Source organism: Podarcis pityusensis (genome assembly GCF_964106645.2).
Source record: "Podarcis pityusensis genome assembly, chromosome: 3".
In the NCBI taxonomy this organism is placed as follows: domain Eukaryota; kingdom Metazoa; phylum Chordata; class Lepidosauria; order Squamata; family Lacertidae; genus Podarcis; species Podarcis pityusensis.
In genome coordinates this window covers 55,512,351-55,534,846 of record NC_138026.1, presented here as the reverse complement: position 1 = coordinate 55,534,846, position 22,496 = coordinate 55,512,351, and the positions used below count along the sequence as shown (strand labels likewise).

At 42.4% G+C, this 22,496-nt stretch overlaps 2 protein-coding genes across 2 annotated transcripts in view; both read right to left on the bottom strand.

The window, feature by feature from the left end:
- Positions 1-6,217: 6,217 nt before the first annotated feature.
- On the bottom strand, positions 6,218-10,557 carry FABP7 (fatty acid binding protein 7). Its single transcript, XM_080998491.1, has 4 exons — positions 10,357-10,557; positions 8,749-8,921; positions 7,358-7,459; positions 6,218-6,457 (listed from the first exon to the last, which is right to left on the bottom strand). Exons 1-4 carry the CDS (start codon positions 10,427-10,429, stop codon positions 6,407-6,409), a joined length of 399 nt encoding a protein of 132 aa, XP_080854617.1. The 5' UTR covers positions 10,430-10,557; the 3' UTR covers positions 6,218-6,406.
- A 4,965-nt stretch (positions 10,558-15,522) lies between these two features.
- The window catches only part of PKIB (cAMP-dependent protein kinase inhibitor beta), a 39,953-nt gene continuing 32,979 nt past the window's right edge, over positions 15,523-22,496 (bottom strand). The window contains exons 2-3 of the mRNA XM_080999802.1: positions 18,341-18,518; positions 15,523-17,383 (exon numbers count right to left, since the gene is read on the bottom strand). Coding sequence (XP_080855928.1) covers positions 17,298-17,383; positions 18,341-18,488 — 234 coding nt within the window. The 5' untranslated portion in view covers positions 18,489-18,518 and the 3' untranslated portion in view covers positions 15,523-17,297. The remainder of the gene's footprint in view (positions 17,384-18,340; positions 18,519-22,496) is intronic.

Genomic DNA, 22,496 nt, shown 5'->3' with positions numbered 1-22,496 from the left:
GAGCGGGTGGCGCTGTGGTCTAAACCACTGAGCCTCTTGGGCTTGCTGATCAAAAGTTTGGCAGTTTGGATCCATGCAGCCTAGCAGTTTGAAAGCACACTGGTGCAAGTAGATAAATGGGTACCACTGCCGCAGAAAGGTAAACAGCATTACCATTGCCTCTGGTTTCTGTCACGGTGTTCCATTGCGCCCAAAGTGGTTCAGTCATGCTGGCCACATGACCCCGGAAGCTGTCTGTGAACAAACACCAGCTCCCTCGGCCTGAAGCGAGATGAGCACTGCAACCCCATAGTCACCTTTGACTGGGTTTAACTGTCCACAGGTCCTTTAACTTACCTTTTTACCTAGTATTCTATGTAGCTCTATAGAATTTTGACAGCAGTTCACATTATCTCAGTAATCTTTACAACAACCCTGAAAGGTAGCTCACTATTATCCCTATATTACAGTTGTGGGCCTGAAGCAGAGAGACTGTAGTTTCCCTAAAGCCTCAAAGAGTGTATAATAAAAGTGTGGTCTTGAACATCTGGGTCATAACTCAGTTTTAATTACTAAGTACATGAAGAAAGACATGCTGCATGCCAGTAGGATTGAGTGATTTCTACTTATAATTAAGAGCAACCTTAGTGAGCACCAATTATACTGGATTGTAGAAGTACACTATAGCTATGCAAGTAGACAGCTGCTATATCCCTGCAGGGGAGGTGAAAATACACAACCCCAAAATAAAATTTAAAAAATGTATATAAAAAAAGCAGACACACTCTCAAGTGTCCCCAGATGCATCTCCAAAGCTTACCCATTGCACTGTGCTGGTCACAATGCTCACCAGACCCTTGTCCTATCACACCCCCTGCATTACAGCATAATAATAATATCCCGCCCATCTGGCTGGGCTTCCCCAACCACTCCGGGTGGCTTACAGCAAATATAAAAACATAATAAAACATCAAACATTAAAAAAACAATGTCTTATACAGACAACAAATAAACCAATAAATCAATATTATTATTATAAAATAATAATAATAATAATAATAATAATAATAAATAAACAGCTCACAGTTATACCCAAATTAAAATAACTCCAACCCCAACCCAACGAAAACAAAAACAAAATTAAAACCATTTAAAACATTTTAGCCAGTTGTCCCAACCCAAGAGCAAGGCAAGGACAAAAGTTGGGCAGGCCAGATCATCCTCTTATATACCGGCTGGGATTGACAAGGTATCTGACCCTCACCTGAATCCCATAGCTCTCCTGTAGCTGCCTCTGATTAGTTTTCATTTAACTCTTGGGGGAAATAATTAGCATCACATGTCATGTGCATGGAAGTTGCCGAACCAGTTAACCAACTAGAAGGATTACTGTTAATAGCACCAGTTTTCCTATAACTTGATATTGCTGGATAGTTTTGATAAACTGCAAAAGCATTTTTAGTTTGCTTTCTGTTGCCACCTTGGAACTTTTCTTTATTTGTGCCACTTTGTTTTGTACGATTCCTTGCAAATGAAGGAAAACAACTTTTCTCCTTGTATATGTTGATAATATGTTTTTGGTTACTGAGAACAAACAAGATTGTACAAAAACAGGATTGGGTCAGGCCAGGACTTAGGCATCCTGACTGTGACAAAGGTGCCCTGTGTGCTTGCTTGCTTGCTTAACAGCTGTTGGGAACTTCAAGGTCTCTGCTCTCCCTTCTTATGGTCTTGTACTGGACCTGGAGACTCCAATAGAGAGCATTCCATGGCAAGAAGGAGGGCAAGTGGGCAAGAAGAGGGCAAATGACAGAGCAGGAGTTACACGGAGCAGGGCCTTTTCACTGGTGTGGTGCCCACTGTATGCCTCGCTCTTCCCAGACCTGCTCTCTTTTGGCCTGTATTTTGGAGCTTTATAATTTAGGAAGACTTTGGAAGAACTGGTTGACAAGTCTTATCAGTTGCTGATGTATGAGCGGATTTTATTTGCTACTATTCTGTGCTTCTGGTGCACCAGGGTTTACACCAGCGTAATAGAGTTGGCCAGGATGCCAGAAGGGATACAGTTTATGAGCTTTCTCCATTATCTGCACAGCAGGGGGTGTTCAGTCAACAGTGCAAAGGCTGAGCTGAAGCATTCCCTGCTGGTTACCTGCTTTCAGCAGTAGGTGTCGCTGTTTGGTAGTACCCAATAGGTTAGCTGTCAGATTCTAGAGCTCCCTATTGGTGGCTCTTAGGTAATTCACAAAATACAGAGTCCATTCATAAAACACAGTGTTCATTCATAAAGCAGTAACATAAATTTCCATTGCTACATATTGGGTGTATATTTCAGCAGTTGAACATACAAGTTTATGGCCATGCTGTAGTGTAGTGCTTATGCGACTGTGAATAAAAGGTGGCTGGGCTCATTGTCTTGGGGTTTGGGGGGAAGAGGTGACAAAACTTATTTCCAATAAGTGCCCCCCTTTATTTCCATAACAAGTCCTTGAGTCTGTACTCTGAATGGTGACACCAGGGACCTAGAAGGTGCAGGGCTTGTCAGTCCAACCCCTGCACAGTCTCATCAGGGCTGGCCTTAAGGCAGTTAGAGCAATTGGGCCAAATTGGACCCCACGGGCCGCTCCTAAGGGGGCCCCCTGCACCAGGGCAATATACAGTGGTACCTCGGGTTACATACGCTTCAGGTTACATACGCTTCAGGTTACAGCCTCCACTAACCCAGAAATAGTGCTTCAGGTTAAGAGCTTTGCTTCAGGATGAGAACAGAAATCGTGCTCCAGTGGCGCAGCGGGAGGCCCCATTAGCTAAAGTGGTGCTTCAGGTTAAGAACAGTTTCAGGTTATGTACGGACCTCCGGAACGAATTAAGTACTTAACCTAAGGTACCGCTGTAGATGGATTTTATTTATATCTATAAAATTTTGCAGACTTTGGTTGTGAACTGGGACCCTACAAAAAAAAAAATCAAGTTTCATCCCACTGTTTCAAATTGGGCCTCACTGGCTAGCCCTGAGTCTAATAGTTGCTGGGTCTGAGTTGCCCTGCCCTTGCATGAAGTCTTGGGTTTACAATTTTGGGAGAGGGGAGACTGCAGCACAGGGGAGCAGGCAGGCTGGTGAGGCCCCCTAGATTTAGAGGCCCTAGGCTTCAGCCTACTTAGCCTATGCATAAATCTGGCACTGCCCCTTATGTTCCATCGTGGCAGGAGTGGGGAACCTCAGACCCGAGATCCAGATTTGGCCCTCCGGGCCTCTCTACATAGCTCTTAGGACTCCTCCCCAGCCACACATCCCATGGCAATGGTCCCCAATATCTGAATCTCATTGAGTGCTTTTGCATGGATGGAATGTGATCTGGAAATGTGATAACCCCCCTTGTTTGCCTAGATGGAGGATGTGGTGTGTGTGTGCATGCGTGCGTGCGTGTATGTGTGTGTCTCGGTGTGTAGAAACCTCTGACTCCTACTGTACACAATTAAGAGTCATATCTGTTAACCCACTAACTTTTGCCTCTGGCCCTGTCCGCCTCTGGCATGCAGTTCCTGGAAGGTTACCCATGAGGGAATGCAGCCCTTTGGCTAAAAAGGTCTCTCCCACCTGTCCACCTTCAAGACTTTTGTCCAAATGTTAGGGTTGGCCCAAGACATTTTGGCACCTGAGGCGAACCACCAAATGGCGCCTCCCTCCTCACCAGGAAAGAAGGGGTGAAGGAGGGGGAATAAAGTTCTACATCGGGATCTGTGATCCCTGTGGATCCTGCTGTCTGAGGCAGTCACCTCAGCTTGTCTCATAGGTGGGCCTGCCTGCCAAATGCATGTTCTTCACCACCAGGAACTTTGTTACAGAACTGAGGACAAAGCTTGTAGCAAGTAATGTAAGGTAGCCTCTCATTCATACGCTCATACTGTGCACATGTAAGAAAGCCACTGCTATAACAAAAGAGAGAGGAAAGTGGTACTTGTTGCTCTTCCAGCGATGCTGATGACAGCAGTGAGGAAAAACTAGTGTTTGTAAAGGCAGCTGTAGGCAACAATGATTTCATTGGAGAGATATGCGTTCAACACTTACAGCGTTCTTTGGGAGAAATAGTGTCAAATGTTGCTATATCTCTGATCAGCCTTGTGAAAGATGATTATGTTCACCACTGTAACTGAAAGCAATGCTACCACTTATCTGATTTAAATGTGAGCTTTTTACTTCCTGTTGCATCCCATGGGGTGCTAACGTTTCTTGTGTTAAGTAAAATAATAAAGGACCTTTTCCTTCCTCGTTGATGATAAGGGAACGCTGTAATCCAGCTATAGCACCAATGGCCTGTAACAAGTTTTTGAAATGTGAAAACCATGCAATTGTTATTTCAACTGGTTAAGAATGCATGCCTCATTACCGGCACAACAGCTTTCGCTTTATAGGATGGCTCTGAGTTCAAGTATACGATGAAATAAAAGGATGGAATGAGTTGTCAGCAGTGTAAGCTGCTTTGGTTCTCATGTGCTGCTGTAATAAGAAATAGTCTGCACATATTTCAAATTGGTGGCAAAGAAAATATAAAATGGGCACTACACTCAGTGTAGTATCTTTGGCTTGTTAAATTGGATAAATAAACTTTGGCTTGTTAAATTGGATAAATAAATACATTTAAATTCATGTGTTAATGAATAAGGAGCCAAACCAGTTCAAGTGCAAGCTCAGCACCCATGCACAGAAGATTCTTGGATGAATGCTGGAGTATTTTAAAACCCTAAGACAAAGAAAAGGTTTGACTTCAACACTTTCATCACTCCCCACCACGGCAGATTCAGTCCAGTTGTCTCCAAAGCTGTTTATGATTCTGTCTGGATGGAACCAATACCAAAGAGAGTTGTTTAGACTGGGTGGTCATTTCTTCTCAGCATTGGCTTTATGAATATAACTTCCCATCCAATCAAAAATGTTCCCCCAAAGCATCCTTGTAGTACTGACAGAAGTAATGTGTGTTCTCCAGACACTAACCTTTTAATAATGTGCAGAGGGAACCATCAATTAAACCAACGTGCAGAGCCTGTGGACTTGCAGATGTTGTTGGACTCTGACTCCCATCAACCCCAGCAGCATGGCCAATGGGAAGGAATGATGGGAGCTGTAGTCCTGCAACATCTGAAGAGCATAGGCACTCCCCTGAACTAAACTTACCTTCTCAAAGGGTATTCAACTGTGTTCCCCACGCACCACACATGTAAATGCTGCACTACATAACTTAGCTTTTTCTCATGCCTTACAACTATGAATTGATCGATATGGTGCCTTTCTTGTATGTTTCGTGGATTCTCTATTTCATCTTCCCTTAGTTAAGCAGAAATAACTACAGCTCTTGGGTGCCTGTCAAGAATGCTGGAGAGGACCATTCTTATTCTTGTTAGATCTTTAGAGACAAGGACCTCTAAATATACACAACCATGATAAAGCATTTACCCAATCTTGAGTACACTTTGGATTTTACAATTCTGCCACTTAGAGTGTGTGCTGCAAGCTTTGGGATTCTATAAACGTCCAGAATCATTGCAGCTTATGAAGTTGTGAACAATAAATTCATACACCATCAAATTACTTCTTGCAGTGGTGCATGATGACCTCACCTTTCAAAATCACAGCAGCATTTTAGAAATAGCCATGATCATGGAGAGGACTGCAAGTTCCCCATGTGCATCGGCCAGAACACAGTAGCCTCTGTGTATATGGATGTATAACTACATATAAAATCCCATAGGGAAGTTTGATAAGATGGGATATTGGTAATAGAAACTGGAATTTAATCTCTTTTCTTTTATAATATGGATTGTGTGTGTCCAGTATTTTGCAGGTGAGATTTAAGCATATGCCACAGGGATTGAGAGCCTTTGATCCTCCAGATGTTGCTGAACTACAGTTCCCATCAGGTATGGCCAAAGGCCAGGGATAATGGGAGATGTAATCCTGCAACATCTGGAGGGCCAAAGGTATCCCACACCTGGCATGTGTATGAGTAACAGAAAAGATATAGATGTTCATGTAAGAGAATATGTATATGTTTTAAAGACAGATGGAGTGGGGTGAGTAACATGTAGTTTGTCCCTCCCTGTGATCAACTATTGAATAAAAGGGCTATCCCACCAAAATTATTTTCACTGAACTGTGCCATTAGTATGAAGCCCGAAGATTCTCTTGGTCTCAGTTTCGTTTGAAGTGTTAAATATTATTGGAATCCTTAAGTAGACAAGCAAGAATTTCAGAAATTTATTGCAACATTTTACTGCTGCCATTTTACAGAGCAAGAGTTTGCCAATTTGATGATATACAGGTAAAAAACAAACTAGCACTTGGTTTTCCTTCCATGTCAGCATTGCTCATTTCAGAGATGATAGTCTGAAGACAGTTCTTCATACAAACTCCAACAAGAGATTGACATTTCTATGCTTTTTCATACTGACGAACAGCAACAATATCACCAAAGGTAAGAGTCTGCAAATTCAAGGAGAGATGGGGTGATTAGGACCGGTATGTGCCATTTGGACATAACACAAAGCACCATGTGGATCCTGTGATTCTTCAACAAGCCATTGTTGCAAAAATTAGCCTGCTTGCAGGCTTCCCACAGGCAACTGGTTGGCCACTGTGAGAGCAGGATAGTGCACTAGATGGGCCAGCCTGATCCAGCCAGCTCTTATGTTCAAAAATTGTGCAAACAGGGAAGGAGGAGGGGCCTCCTGCATAGTATATTACCTTATCAATACACTGCATTATGATTTATTTCATCAGTATATTGCGCAATGTGGTTCTAGTCAATAACCATTTTACCAAGGGCAAAGATGTTCACATTAGAATGTACCACTGCAGGTTTTGAAAACCATTAAGGTTTGAAAGAAGATATGGAACAAAATGCAATTTCAAGGGAAACCAAGGAATGAAGAATAATAGAAGAGAAATTCTCTTTACAGACCTTTCAATGATATGTTGAGAATTCTCATTAGATGTCCGAAGAAGAAAGTCATGGATTTTCTGCCAATATGTGACGGCAGGAAGAGGAATTGTTAGAACATTCCCAACTAACTTCCAGCTGAGGTTGCAATCCTAATCTTACTCAGCTGGGAGTAAACCCCACTGCATTAAGTAGGACTTACTGCACAATCCTAACCATGTCTACTCAGAAGTAAGATGGCTAGACCTTGACTGTTTTTTTAAATGTTTATTATCAGCTTAGTTTATTATTAACATTGGAACTGCAGATGTTACTTCTGCTAAACATGTTCTTTATAAGTGGTCAGAAGAGGGGGGGGGGATTATCAGAAAGTCTGAGACATAATACCTCATAGTGTTATCAGCATGAGCATATATAGCCTCAATAAACCTTTATTTACTTACCATGACCATTTTACCATCTTTGATTTCTCTAACGAAGTTTGTCTCTTTGCCATCCCATTTCTGTACATGAACTAACTTATCACCATCCATGGTCACCACTGACTGTGGGTATAAAGAACACACATTAAGTTTATCCAAATAATTCTGAGCCCATCTAGTCACAGTTAAGGACTTCCAAATCTCTTTATTATCAATGGAAAAATTAATCACGTGTAAATTATTGAAAATCAAGATCAAGCGACAACGTTTTTGGGGGGAGGATTCACGCAGCGCAGCGGAAGCGCTGGAGGGGTTATGGGCCCAGCATAAATCTCTGAATTATTAGTCTGAAGCATTTATTTCAAATCAATAAACTTGGTAACAATTCAGTTAAAAACAGCTCGGTAATAAAATGCATACTGTATATAAAAAATAATTTGATTCTTATATGTGTAGTTGGTTCAAATAAAGCTGTACCAGAATTCATATTTGACCAGGTGTAGGGACCATTCACACATTTCAGTGAATTGTAATAGATGTAATCCAACCAAGTCATACTCAGTGTAGGCTCACTGAAATCAGTGGACTTACATTTCAGTTTCTTGATTTCAGTGGGTCTTCTCTGGGTGTGATTAACATCATTCAGTAAATGGATTCAATGTTTAGTTGAAATCATTCACTCTAAAAGTCAGATTGCTAAATACTAACGTGGAGTTTGATCTCAAGTCAAGAACACAGGTTCTGATCAGAACAGAAGCATTTCTGGAACAGAACAAGGACCCATTATTATCCAGCAGATTCTGGACCATTTGAGACATAGTCATGGGGTGATGCATAATGGAGTCATGAATGTTCTTCAGATACACTATGCCTACCTTCCATGCCCAGAGATCTCTGCTAAGGGGGTGATGCCACTCCCAGAGGCCTTGGAAAAGATGAAAGCCAAGTATATGATCACATCCCTATACTGAATGCATTTATTTAGAACCAGATCTCATTGGTTTGAACAGATCTTCCAAGTAGGTGTGCTTTGTGTCATAACTTAGCTGGCCCAAAAATTTAATAAAACCCTATAACCTCATTGTTTCAATGTGCTGAATAAGTTCAAATCAATCATTCTTTATTTCATGCCTTCCTTAAAACCAGTGCTATTTTTCTTTAAAAGGAGGTTGTCAGAACTCGCCAAGAACACCTCCCTTGTTCTCTTATAATAGCAATGGGGCCTACCTGAGAAGTGCTGGAACTGAGTTCTGGTGAGTTCTGGCTGAAAAACAGCCCTGCTTAAAATTTACTTAGTGCTCCCATCAGTAACAGACAAAAAATATCTGTATTCTTTTACTTCCAGTCAATTCTGAAAGATTAGCTTTTTTTAAAAAAAGTCTCTCCTGCAGCACAAGCTGTTTCTTACTTACTTTGCAGTTCCTGTCATCTGCGGTAGTTTCATCAAATTCTTCTCCCAGGTTGAAGCTGATTTCTGTGTTCTTGAAGGTACTCTGGGTTCTGATCACCACCTTGCCTCCTTCCTGGCAGATGATCACAGTTGGTTTGGTCACATTCCCAACTTGGCGAGTAGCAAAGCCAACTCCTAAGATTTTGAAAAGAATTTAAAATGAAAATAATGAAACTGGGTTATTTTCTATATTGGATTCTGAAGTTTAAAGGGGAGGAGGTCTTGCCGCCCCATTCAAAAAATCATGTTTCCCCTAGAAACAAAGAAATTTTACAATCATCTAGTCCGGTTCCCTGCTCAATGTAGAATCAGTGCAGAATGCAACTACAGCACTCATGGCATCCAGCCATCCAGCCTTGGCTTAGATCCATCCCAGTGAAGTACTTAGATCTCCTTCTGCTTATTTATTGTATTTACATCTCACCATTCCATTGGTCTGTTCAAGACTGCTCACAAAATCAGAATTGTGCAAGAGATTACACTGAATCAAGATAAAGTGATTGTAATAAAGATGTGAATGTTAAGTCTGCAATCCTAGGTGCAGTTACGTGGGACGTACATGAGAGTCAACCTGCAAAGGAGAAGATCTCATGAATTTTATTTGTCTGTTCCGTCATCTACTTTGCAACTCATTGCATAGTTGTCTATGCACATGGAGATTTCCCCCTCTTCCAATACTCGCTTGAGCTAGCTCACTGAAAAGCAATAAGGAGGATATAGAAGCATCAGTGATGCAATTCATTACCTTGTCTACTGACTGCTGCATTTTGCTCACACAGATGACATTTTTGCTCTAATCAGCACCAGGTTTATTTTTGCCTTTGCTACTGCAACAGATGTCATTTATTTTCCACAAAAAATAAAGCGACACAAAGCATGGGCCGTCCATTACAGAGCTGAGACAGTGCACCCTCATTGTCCCTCAGCTGCTTTTTAATTCACACACAAAACAGTTCCCACAACAGCTATACTGAAAGAGAATTTTGTTTCCAATTCTATTATGCTCAAATATTTACTGCGATGAGCATTTTAGTCCATTAATTTCCAATGGAACTTTTTAATAAGTGTGCTTGGGTATCATATTGTTAGGCTAAGATTCCTGAAAATATTTACTTGGGAGTAACATTCCTTCAAATGATGCTAGCAATATCGATGTACATTTACCCCCCCCCCAATCCTAACTATATTTTCTTTGAAGCAAATCCACTTGATTTAATAAATATAAGTGCACTTCCAACCATACATGCTTAGAATCTCAGCCTTAGTTCATTCAGACTTACTTCTTCACAAGCATATTTAGACTTGCAAACAGCATTTACCGGTACTTAAATTCAAGCAGTTGTGGATTAGTTCATACCGGTCTAAATTAGTTCATCTTCCCTGTGGCAATGCATGTTTATTTAAAATATTAAAATCATTTTTCGGTCAGTATCACAAGACTTACATCACTATAATGGGTTAGCACGCTGCAAAATCCCAAACTCTATAACTGTGCTAAAGAAGAAACAGTCACAAACCGCATGAGTAGATTACCTAGGATGACCTGGCTTAAGCAGTTACTTCTACATACCCAGTGCCTTCATGTACTCATCAAAGTTCTGGCTGTCAATCAGCTTCCAGGTAGCACAGAATGCCTCGACCATTTTAGCTGTTGAATGAGAGGGATAACTGCTGGTGTGAGAGCAGGTGTTACTATTCCTGTGTTAGAATCTTGCACCTTCACTCCAGCTCAGCCCCTTCTTTACTGAGAGAAGAGGCATGCAAACTCGAAAATAACTTAAATTGGAGGCTCCACCCAGGCCTCCTCATTGCTCCTTTGAGGCAGAGTAAGCGGGGGGGGGGGGGAGAGGAAGGTTTCCAGTCTGTTAGATGATTGGATCAGGCCACTGGGTCAACAGAGCTGGTTGGACTAGCCATCCTATTCAGATTGGAAATCAGGGGAGGGAGAAGAAGAGGCTCTTCTGTGAGTGAGGGGAATGTAAAAATGTCTGAGGGTCTTTTAAGTTGTGTTTGAAAACTTGGCATAGGGAGGTGGCGGCCTCAAAAGGGAGAGCCACACAATAAGACATTCAGATTAGTTTCCACTGAAACTCTATATGCTGGTGAAGATTTTAAAAAGACACTGGGCTGTTATTTGTCTTGCAAAGAAAACCAAGGATTAACCCCTTGTTCACTAAAAAGGGGAAAGTATGAAAGATAGAATTAGCATATCTGCCCACCCCTCCTCTCCCCCAACCCATGCCAAAAAGGAATTAAATATATCAATAGGTGGGGTAATATACACTGACTAAGGCGACATTGTTTCCCCAAGGAAAATGGAGGGTATTTAAGAAGTGAGATATAGTATAGAATATTGTTACAACAATGTCACTTAACAGAGTGCACACAAAATATTTTTTCTGACTCTGAATAGAGACAGGCCCAAAGATCTGTGACTTAACACTGACTGCTTCCCCCCGCCCTTACGTGCAGAAGTATGGGTCACCAAGAAAACATGCAATAACTCTGTACTTCATTGATAGAGCACATGCATTCGAAAGGTGTCAGCTTTTAGTATCTCCAGGGAAGGGTTAAGTGAGAACCTTACCTGAAACCCTGGAAGACTGCTGCAAGTCAGCGCTGACAATATTGAGTTAGATGGACCATAAGGCAGTTTCCTATGTTCGTAGCAATAATTTTGGGGATGGTCCTAGCTCAGACGCAGAGCATTTCTTTTGCATGCAGAAGCTCCCAGATTTTATCCCCGGCATCTCCCAGTAGAACTGTCTCTCACCTGCAATCCTAGAAAGCCACTGCAAGTCACTGTACTGAGCTGGATGGATTAATGGCCTGACTCAGGATAAAGCAGCTTCCTAAATTGCTAGGTAGATAGCCACTGTGGCAGTATAGGGCATATGCTTCCTGCCATTGTCATACCTTGCACATATGAATATGGCATTCAGGGATAACAAATCCAATGGCCTCTTCTTCCAATCACCAAAGGAAATCAAGAGAACTGGAGCGATACTTTTGCTATGCAGGAACAGCTGCCCCAGAGTTACTTGATACATTTTAAGCTAGTTGATGCTGTGGTGTAGGATGCTGAATTTACTGGGATTCTGTTGCTGCAGTAAAAGGTAAAGGGGCCCCTGACCATTAGGTCCAGTCGCAGACAACTCTGGGGTTGCGGCGCTCATATCACTTTATTGGACGAGGGAGCCGGCGTACAGCTTCCGGGTCATGTGGCCAGCACGACTAAGCCGCTTCTGGCGAACCAGAGCAGTGCACGGAAACGCCACTTACCTTCCCGCCAGAGCGGTAGCTATTTATCTACTTGCACTTTGACGTGCTTTTGAACTGCTAGGTTGGCAGGAGCAGGGACTGAGCAACGGGAGCTCACCCCGTTGCGGGGATTCGAACCGCCAACCTTCTGATCGGCAAGTCCTAGGCTCTGTGATTTAACCCACAGCGCCACCCGCATCCCTCTCCTGCGTCCCTCACCCGTTGCTGTGGTATTTGTTGCTTTTACTATATTTTTACTGTTGTATTGTGAATTGCCTTGAGATGTACTTTTAATGAAAGGCAATGTAAAAGTATTTAAACTAAATACCTGCGCATCCATGCAACAGACCCTCCAAGTGTCCCTATTTTCCAGGAACAGTCTCAGATTTACAGAAGCTGTCACGGTTTCTGATCTGATCCAGGAATGTCCCACTTTTCCTTAGGACGTCCCTATTTTCATCGGAGAAATGTTGGGGGGCAAGCATGCAATCCCAGGAGGAGCTCACAGCACTCCTATGACCTTACGGCTAGGTGGCCAACTTTGGGGTTGGTTTCATTTCTCCCCCACCCATTGAATGGTCAAAAAGGGGCATGGCTCTGTATCTCCTTACTATCTAAGCACGTCCACCATTTGAAAGCATCCTTTTTGATAGAACCAGGGCCATAATGGAAATTTCTCAAGAGACAAATAGTTGCAGGAATCTGCCTTAATCTTTCCGCTGTGATAAGGTCTCCTAAACTGTTTAGAAATGATCAAATCCTGTGTACATAGCTATCTGATGGTGAAATTCCATGGACCCGGTGAAATTCCAAGGACTCAGAAGACTAGATTTTTATTTGGCTCATCCATACTGCCATTTAATGTGGATAGTAAGCTTCTTGTACCGCCAGCAATTTTCCACTGCCCTTATGACATTTTTCTCCAAATAACTGCCTTCCCACACTTTTTGCTCCCTCAATCCAGTTTTTCTCATACCCTCTTCTTCTCAGAGTGTCCTGGCATGAGATGGTATGTGGTGACTCCCTTTCTCTTGAGATCATCTTCTCTCCCAGCTCAGACAACCCTTGATGTTTAAGTGTCCTCTAAAAACATTACTTGGATCCCCCCAGCCTTTGCTGTTACATTGTTATAATTTCAGTACATTGCTTTTGCTTTAGTCCTGCTGTTATGAGCTGTGTTTTAAACTGCATTGCAGTTGTAATGTTATGTTATTTTAAAACTTTTGTACACTCCCTTGAGACCAATGTGGGAGGTGTCATAAAAATGTATTAATATATTCTAGCTGTTTAGCATGTGTTCTCCACAGCTCAATAGTGTGAAGTGCATTGCTAGTCTATGACTATCACCAAACAATAATGCACTTTGCATAGGAGTTTCTGTGTGTTTGGAAGTACTGCGCAGAGAGGAAAATCCATGTCCAAGACAGGTTCTGTTCCTCAAAAGTTCAGCTAGCACAAGCCTTATTGAGCTGAAGGCCTGGAACAGCTTAGGCTGCAGCACATTAAATGGTAGCATGCTTCACTTCAAATGGGTGCAGAGTGCCATCTACTGCTTGCAGCAAGCAATAACAACTTTGCCTGTTCTTTGTGACCCATTCACCTTATCTTGGAACTTTACAGCTTGTAAAGAACTTTGGAAACAAGTAAAAGGGTAAAAGACTTTGCAGAATGGTTTTCATATTTTGCAACATTAAGGTAACATATACCTACACTCCAGTTCATCATATTTAGCTTTGGAAAATAGATGCAGAATCACTGACAGCCAGCACATGAATGACTTGCATGTGATGAGGAAATGTGACCTTTCTAAGTGAATTGTAGGAAAGCATTTACCTTTACCTGTAGGAAAGCATTATTATAATACTGTAGTATCTACCACTATCAAACATTTCAATTACCCCCCTCCCCAAAATGTGGGACTCAGTGGGGTGGAACCAGGGCTGGGTTTAGGTTTGCTGAGGCCCTAAGCTACTGAAGGTAATGGGGCCCTTTATACGTCCAGCTGTCTTTTGTCAACAACAAATTGTCACTGTTGCTTGTGTTGAATATATGCTATATGGTAATTTATGGACCTAATAGGTATCTAGAGCCATTTGTACATAACAAATAGGAGCCTATACAACATAAAACACTGTTGCTGTATGTTTTATTTTATTTTATCTTTATCTTATATTTTGGAAATGTACATCCAGTTTTTTTTCTTTAATTTTTTTGGGGGGCCCCCAAGAGAGTGGGGCCCTAAGCTATAGCTTGTTTAGCTTATATGTCAATCCAGCACTGGGTGGAACACAGTGTAGTACCAAGTGGGGTATGTACACATGGAATGAGGTTCGCTTGCACAATGAGACTTTCCCCTCCTCTATTCCCTGAGTTTCCCCTAAACTTGTTCTGGTTTACCCCTCAACCCTCCAGAATAGACTTGGGGAGCACAGAGGAGGGAAGAGGGGGAGAAAGTCCCATTGCGCAAGCAGGCCTTTTTCCATGCACACAACTCAGCTGAATCCTGCCCAGAGGCAGGCCACAACATTTGGTACAAATTGCTACAGACTTGCCGTGGAGCATAGGAGGATGAATGCAGCATCTGTGGTGTGAAATAGACGGGTGGAGAAACCCATTTTCCTATCACAGAATGTTGTTTGCAGCAGAGACCAAGGTATGCTGGAGCTGCATGCAATCTTCTTATCAAGAGACTGGCTAGCAGAACCCAGCCTGGGTGCAGTCAAATGATGCCACAGGCCTCCCTGAACAATACTGAGCTACAGTAGATGAACCAATGATCTGACTGATCCTGAGGCCATTTTCTGTGTTCCTAACGAGAAAATTCTGCTTTGCTGACTTGTCACTTGCAAGGCCTATAACAACAAGCAATTGCTAGGTATCGAATGTATACATTTTTTTCCTAGCTGATAGCCAAACTTCCGCTTGGGTCAATCCTTGGCAAGGAAGGATGGGGATAATCTTGCCCATTTCTAATTTCTGTATTACATGATAGTTCTGTATGATGCTGATGCATGGCATGTGGTAATGATGGCAATTATTGGCCCAACTGTACAACCCACTACATTTTGCAACTCATTACCCAAGGCATCTTTGGCAGTGCCTGGAGACAGATAGTCAGGTTGTGTATCCACAGCAGTGACCAGAGGAGGAATGACTGCTGGAAGGAATGCAGAGAGAAGAAACATCTGTAACAGCGGAACTGGATGCCTTCATCTGCCCCACCTGCAATAAAACATGTCTCTCCCGTATTGGTCTCTACAGCCACAGCAGGAGCTGTAACTCTCCAATGGTTTGACTTTACCCCAAAGTTACATTCTTCCATTGTCTCCCAAGACAGATGGATGCCAACAACAACAACTTCTGATGCTAGAGCAAATAACAAAGTTGGATGGTACCCCATCCAAAAATATACTGCTATGGGTGCAAGAATTCATACAAGTGTGCTCTTGAATTGCTGTACAAATAACATATGCAATTTATTTTAAATACAACCTTTATTATAAAACGTGAATCAATCCTTTGGTACAGGCAAAATATATATTGAAAGAAAATGCTTTGAATGTTGATTTTAACAGGATCAGTTATGAGCCAATAAACCCACATCCTAACTCAAGTGAAAAGTTTGCGTCCCTGGGTCTTGTGAAGACACGAGTGACAAAAAACAAACAAAGACCAAATGAAGAGATAACCAATTCCATTTTTCATGCTGAAATGAAATAAAAGTTTAAATCAATTACAAATGCCACTAGTTCACTTTAGAAACTTATGGATACACAGAAGGTTGAGATCACTGGATAAGTCAGATTTGAGAAAGGGCAGCACAGAATGCTCTCAAAAGGATTTTAAAATCCTAAGTGATCTCAGTGCCTTGTGACATTTTGAAGGAGTGAGGAAAGAGTGTTTTTCATTTTCCTCTGTATACCAGGACATCTCTAGAGTCCAAACTTCAAAAGGGTATCCTGGGGTTATAGACAGGTGGCATTCCATTTCCTCCAAAGATTAGACAGCCTACTATGTCAAAAATAAACGGCTTAATATAGCCTCGGATTCTGGAGAAATTAAAAAAATGATAGGGCTGGGGGAAGAGAGAAAAGGCTACCTTAGAAATGAAGAAAGGAGGGGCTTTCCAGATAGTAGCACAACACTTGTGCCATTGTTACAAGGGATCCAGAGACCTTTCATACGATTCAGAGATACTTCCATGTTCTGAACACTCTGTATTCTCTGGCCAGGAAAATGTGGTACTCAGAGTAGCCCATTGCCATGGTGACGGCTGTGTGGAACACAGCTCCCATCAGCCAATGGCTGTTGTTGTGTGAATTGTGCTTGCATGAGAGCCATGGGCACCTACTAGATTGTCCCCATGGTGCCTGCCCAACATTCCCCATTCCTGAAACATTGTGTGAATGCGGGGTTGTACAATTTATTGTCTCCCTATCTCTGCCCGAGACACTGATAAACACTGCTACCAGTCTATGTAGACAATAACTGAGTCAGATGGGCAAATAATCTGGTCTGGTATAAGGCCGCTCCCACGTTATTCATTTGTTTACATTTTTAGATAGTGCTCCTTTTGGCTGGGCTACAGAAATGCTGCAAGGAGAATTCTTAGGGACCTCTTAAAACAAAAAGCACACTGGCAAGTCTGCCTTTCCTGCATCAGTGCCCTACCATTTTACAGCTTTTAGAAATGGATTGTTATTTCTGGAGTTTGAGCTCTCCTGCTCCACTCTGAAGCTCCCATCTCCCAGGATTCATTTTCTACTTTCTTTTTTAAAGCCTTGGTCAAGCTCCGTTGCTGCAGCACAGTGAACCCTACATCTTTTACATTAGTACAGTGCGCCTCCAGCTCTCAATCAGGGCTAGGAATGTTTCACGTTAAACACAAATAGAAATGTTTTGGATTTATCCTCTGAAAAGCCCCCAAGAGATCAACCTAACAGCAGCAAGTATTTGGGTGGTTGTTGCATTTGATTATTTACACTGTATCCGAGAGGATATGCTGGCACTGATTTTGTTACAGGACTGAAAACAAATCTAAAACCTTGACATGCATTCTGCAGATATTGGCTGTGGACTATAACACACAAATAACTTGTTATTTCATGGATTAGGTAACACCACTGAAAACCTTCAACAGCTCCTTATTCATGTCTGCCAGCTGTTTGAAGTATTGTGTATTTCAGAGTCTTGCATAAGCTGGGAGTGGAATCTGTTGGCGATCTCCACAAACCAAGCATTTCACAAATATTAGGAATCCATGCTCTTCCCTTCCGTTTCTTGATTTTCCGTTGTGGTGTTGGAAGAGGACATTTCCCCGCCAGCAGCTCCTTCATCTAAAGAGAGGTGGATATGAGAAACAATGTGTTAGATGTACCCTGAACAGTTTGGTCAAAACATTCTGATGGTTAGGAGGTTTGGTGAAAAGAATTCCGAGTTAAAAATGGATTATGTTAATATTGGACCATATGGAATTCAGAGAATCTGGGAGGTTCTACAATAAAGCTTTGGATAATGGAGATGATATGCTAATTTCATTGTGCAGGAAAAAAGCATGTATATATTACACACTACATGGAAGGTAGCCTGTTGCTGTTTTTTGTTGTGAAGATATACATTTCAGAAGTTCCCGAGTTCCTCTGGCACCCAAAATAAATAAATAAATAAATATATTATTATTTATACCCTGCCCATCTGGCTGGGTTGTCCCAGCTACTCTGGGAAGCTTCCAACAAATATAAAAGCATAATAAAATATCAAACATTAAAACCTTCCCAATGCAGGACCACCTTCAGATGTCTTCTAAAAGTTGTGTAGTTCTTTATCTCCTTGACATCTGATGGGAGGCCCTCTGCCTGGTTCCCTGTAACTTTGCTTTTTGCAGCGAGGAACTGCCAGAAGGCCCTCGGAGCTGGACCTCAGTGTCTGGGCTGAATGATAGTGGTGGAGATGCTCCTTCACGTACACAGGGCTGAGGCCATTTAGGGCTTTAAAGGTCAGCACCAACACTTTGAATTGTGCTTGGGAATGTACTGGGAACCAGTGTAGCTCCTTTAGGACTGGTGTTATATGGTTCCGGTGGCCACTCCCAGTCACCAGTCTAGCTGCTGCATTCTGGATTAGTTGTAGTTTCTGAGTCACCTTCAAGGATGGCCCCATGCAGAGCACATTGCAGTAGTCCAAGCATGTACCAGTTGGCCCGTACAGTTGGCAGTCACTATCTAGGAAATAGTACAACCCTTGACCATCAATGAGGGGTAACATCTTGTTCTCAATCGTTTTGTCTGCATTACCTTCAGACATTGAGAGCTCAGCTAATTTGTGTGGTAGGTCTGATGTTCCAGCACCAGCAGAAGAACCCAGAATGTCTGGTAAGGCATTTCGGCGACCGGCCCGTCCAGAGGCTGCAAAATCTGTGACCACAGGCTCCACATCAGTCATCTCTGACTTCTTTCCTCATAGCAACATTGACTGAAAAACACAGAGTAAAAAGAAGATTGTCAGCTTCAAGAGTCTAGTGTCGGAGAACAAAGTAATCCTGCTATTTGACAGAGGAAGGTAGCTCGCCTTTTGAAAACCCAAATGTCAGCTGGCTGAAGGGAGCACAGAACCAGTTGTTCCTTAGTAAATGTCAGGGGTTCAGCACACCGATGCTGAAATTCTATCCTCAGAATCCACTTTTTCCTTTCTCTCCATTTCCCATTTGTTCTTCAACCACCAGTACTGAGCAGGCATAACAGAAAACTCTCCACATTCATGACTAGTACAAAGAAAAGCATCCGTGGACTTTCACAACTTTGAATAGGCAATTTTGTTTTGTGTATTTTGCGGGGAGTTTGATCAGCCAAATAGAAGATGACCAGCTTTCTGTGTTACTGTCCTATCTCAGAGGAGGATTTTCTTTAAGTTGGAGAGAAAACTTCCCAACAATTCTGAAAGATATGGGGTGGGGGTGAGAAGAAAGAATGGAAACTTTTGTTTCAAATGTACGGCACAGGCTGGGAGCTAGCTGCAGGCTTTCGTCTGAAGAAAATAGATACAAATGGGATTCATAGTACGGTTTTATGGGAATGTGATCTGGTTGCACAACCATATGAAAAGCTTTTTAAATACAGTGGTACCTAGGGTTACATATGCTTAAGGTTACATACGCTTCAGGTTACAGACTCCGCTAACCCAAAAATAGTGCTTCAGGTTAAGAACTTTGCTTCAGGATGAGAACAGAAATTGTGCTCCAGCGGTGCAGCAGCAGCAGGAGGCCCCATTAGCTAAAGTGGTGCTTCAGGTTAAGAACAGTTTCAGGTTAAGAACGGACCTCCGGAACGAATTAAGTACTTAACCCGAGGTACCACTGTACTAGCATTAAAAACATGTATTTTCTCTGCAATCCAGGAAGCACATTTTTGAAGTTAGAAAGAAGTACTGCTCTGCTATCATGTAACTACAACGGGGGATGGGGGGGATGGGGGGGATGGACCTGCAGCTCTTTACTCCTACCAGCCCCAACCAGCATGGGCAGTGGTTCAGTGATGAGCCACAGATGTTCAACACCCCTGAACTACAAGGGAGAACACCCCCAATTATTTCTAGAGCCTTTCCTGGGGCTGGAGCCTTTCCTTTCCTGGGAACTTGCAAAGTGCTCTTCCCCATAACAGAACCAGTGATGTGGTTGCTCAGGCGCAGAAGTGCAGTTGTGAAGATCTGACCCCATGAAGCAGGAATAATGCAGCCCTAAAGGGAGATTGGATGTGAAGACCCATAATAAGAGGAGTTAGGACCAGGAAGGATAAGGTGATAAATTCAGATTAGTGCTCTCCCTCCCTCCCCAGAGTTTCCATTTGATGGGCCTCTTTGCAACACCCCAGTCCACAACAAGTGCCACCCTTTAAGATCGATTCCCTGATATGAAATAATATTGTACTGGGGGGAAAGCATCCAGTTGAAAAGCCGGGCTTGAGGCTCATTTAAAATGAGAAATAACCATACAGACCGAATAAACTTTCGCTCACATTAGGATACATGGACCACACCAGGACATAAGACAGGGCTCAGCTGCATATGGAATCACCTAGATTTGAAGTTGGAGCAGCAGGTGGTGCTGTATGAATTCCTTCACACACATGGCTATTACTTCACAGGACTGGCTCTAGTCACAACAAGAACTCCACAGCTATATTTTCTTGTCATCTGGCCTTCATAAGGGCAGTGGAGGTCATGCACTCAAAACTATGTCAACAAAATACTCCATCCAGCTGAAAACAAGCCACGAGTCATGAAAGCAACTTGATTCAAGCTCTGGTTAGTTCACACTCTTCTGGAGCAACCCTATGCATGTTGACTCAGGTGCAAGTCCCACGGTGTTCAACAGGGATTACTCCCAGGTTTGTGTGCAAAACACTACAGACTTTGGCTGCAATCCTGTAGGCAGATAAATGTATGAGACCTATAGGTATTCAGTGGTTTTTGTTGCATACTATTATGGGGGGGGGGTTATGTTGAGCATAATCGGTCTGTAAAATCATGTCAGTTGAGTTACTGACCTAAAATCATGTCAGTTGAGTTACTGACCTTGTACCCACTTAACCTAGGAGTAAGTCCTACTGAGTTCTGAGTAGACATGTATAGGATTGTGCTTTAAAGCCATCAACCAATTAATTCACATACAGTGGTACCTCAAGTTACAGACGCTTCAGGTTACAGACGCTTCAGGTTACAGACTCCGCTAACCCAGAAATAGTACCTCGGGTAAAGAACTTTGCTTCAGGATGAGAACAGAAATCACGCGGCGGCAGCACGGCAGCAGCACAGTGGCAGCGGGAGGCCCCATTAGCTAAAGTGGTGTCTCAGGTTAAGAACAGTTTCAGGTTGAGAACAGACCTCCGGAACAAATTAAGTTCTTAACCAAAGGTACCACTGTATAAATTACTGCTTTCTAATTGCCTTTGGCACTGTAAACCTTTGGTACACATCAGAGCAAGCCTTCAAGTGAAAAACAAAAACTAAGATTTTCACTGCCATGTTCTGAACCATAAAAATATGACTCAATAATTCACTTCCAGCTGAAAAAGTTATCCATCTTTCCGGAAGCTTCCAGTCATCATAAAGACATTTCTCTTTTGCCAAGTATCAGACCCAGTGTGAGCTTAAAAATGAGCAGGTCTTGCCTGTCTGGTGTTTATCCCTCAAGGGAATATGTAAAATAAAACTTCTGAAACCTGATCAAGATAAACATGTCAATATTACCGCATTTGCTCCAACTATCACTAATGATTCATTCCAAGATGATTATTAACTAAAGCATTAAACCAAATGCAAGCACAGTTCGCCCAGATGTGGCACAATTTTTTCAGCAGGGATACAAGAAAGGGAGTGAGATTGCTTATTCTTTATTTGGACTATGTCAGCAGCTTTTCCTCACTGCCAGCTTAATTGTGGGAAATGAGTCACAGAATTCACTTCAAGCAAGTAACAAAAAGAACACAGATCTCTCAAGGCACCATCACAGTAGTTTATCTCAGGTTCAAACATGGTTCATAGTAGATGGGAGTGAAGAGTTTGTCCATGGAATATTTTAATGTATGTTCCCATCTCACCCCCTCTGTTACGAGGAAGTTCTGACATACGTGGTCCGCTGTTTCCCTCTCCTCCACTATTAATCCCCTCTGAATGCAAGGCTCATACACGCAAGTGCAGAGTGCTGCTGGGAGAGATGGATACAAATGCACACTTAATAGTTCACCCAGGAAAGGAAACAGTTCCTTGGGAATTGTTATAAAGCTCAATTGCCTCCACTCCACACAGGGTGCTGAAAGGAGAAGAAAAAACACATTGCTACTTGCTGTTTTTAGATTGTCCCTTTTGAAACACTCTCAGTCAGCTGCAAAGATGACGTAAATTCTGTCCTTTTAAAGATAAGACAATGCTGACATGTGCTAAGGTCTGGATTGAGGCAACGGTTCAGATTTCTTGTTTGGGGGGTGGGTTCTCAGCATAGCTTAAAGGGTCGTTCTTGCATATATTCAAAATCAAATCGCAGAAGAACAATTTACAGTGGTACCTTGGGTTAAGTACTTAATTCGTTCCGGAGGTCCGTTCTTAACCTGAAACTGTTCTTAACCTGAAGCACCACTTTAGCTAATGAGGCCTCCCACTGCTGCCGCGCTGCCGGAGCACGATTTCTGTTCTCATCCTGAAGCAAAGTTCTTAACCCGAGGTAATATTTCTGGGTTAGCGGAGTCTGTAACCTGAAGCATATGTAACCCGTGGTACCACTGTATCTGAGTGTTTTATAAATGTAATATATTTAAAATCCCATAGCTCATAATAAATATAGAAAAATAACTACTATTTATAAACAGAAGAGACAGTCTGGTATAGTGGCTAGTATTGAACTGCCAAGTGTCCCTAGCCTGGTTCCCTTTAATGACTGGGGGGCTTCAAGTTGGGGAA

Coding starts and splice junctions, on each gene's coding strand:
- FABP7 (XM_080998491.1), bottom strand. CDS start 10,429: ATGGTCGAGGCATTCTGTGCTACCTGGAAGCTGATTGACAGCCAGAAC. Junction 8,922..10,356: donor TGAGTACATGAAGGCACTGG/GTATGTAGAAGT, acceptor TCAAAATCTTAG/GAGTTGGCTTTGCTACTCGC. Junction 6,458..7,357: donor AAGATGGTAAAATGGTCATG/GTAAGTAAATAA, acceptor TTGAATTTGCAG/ACTCTTACCTTTGGTGATAT.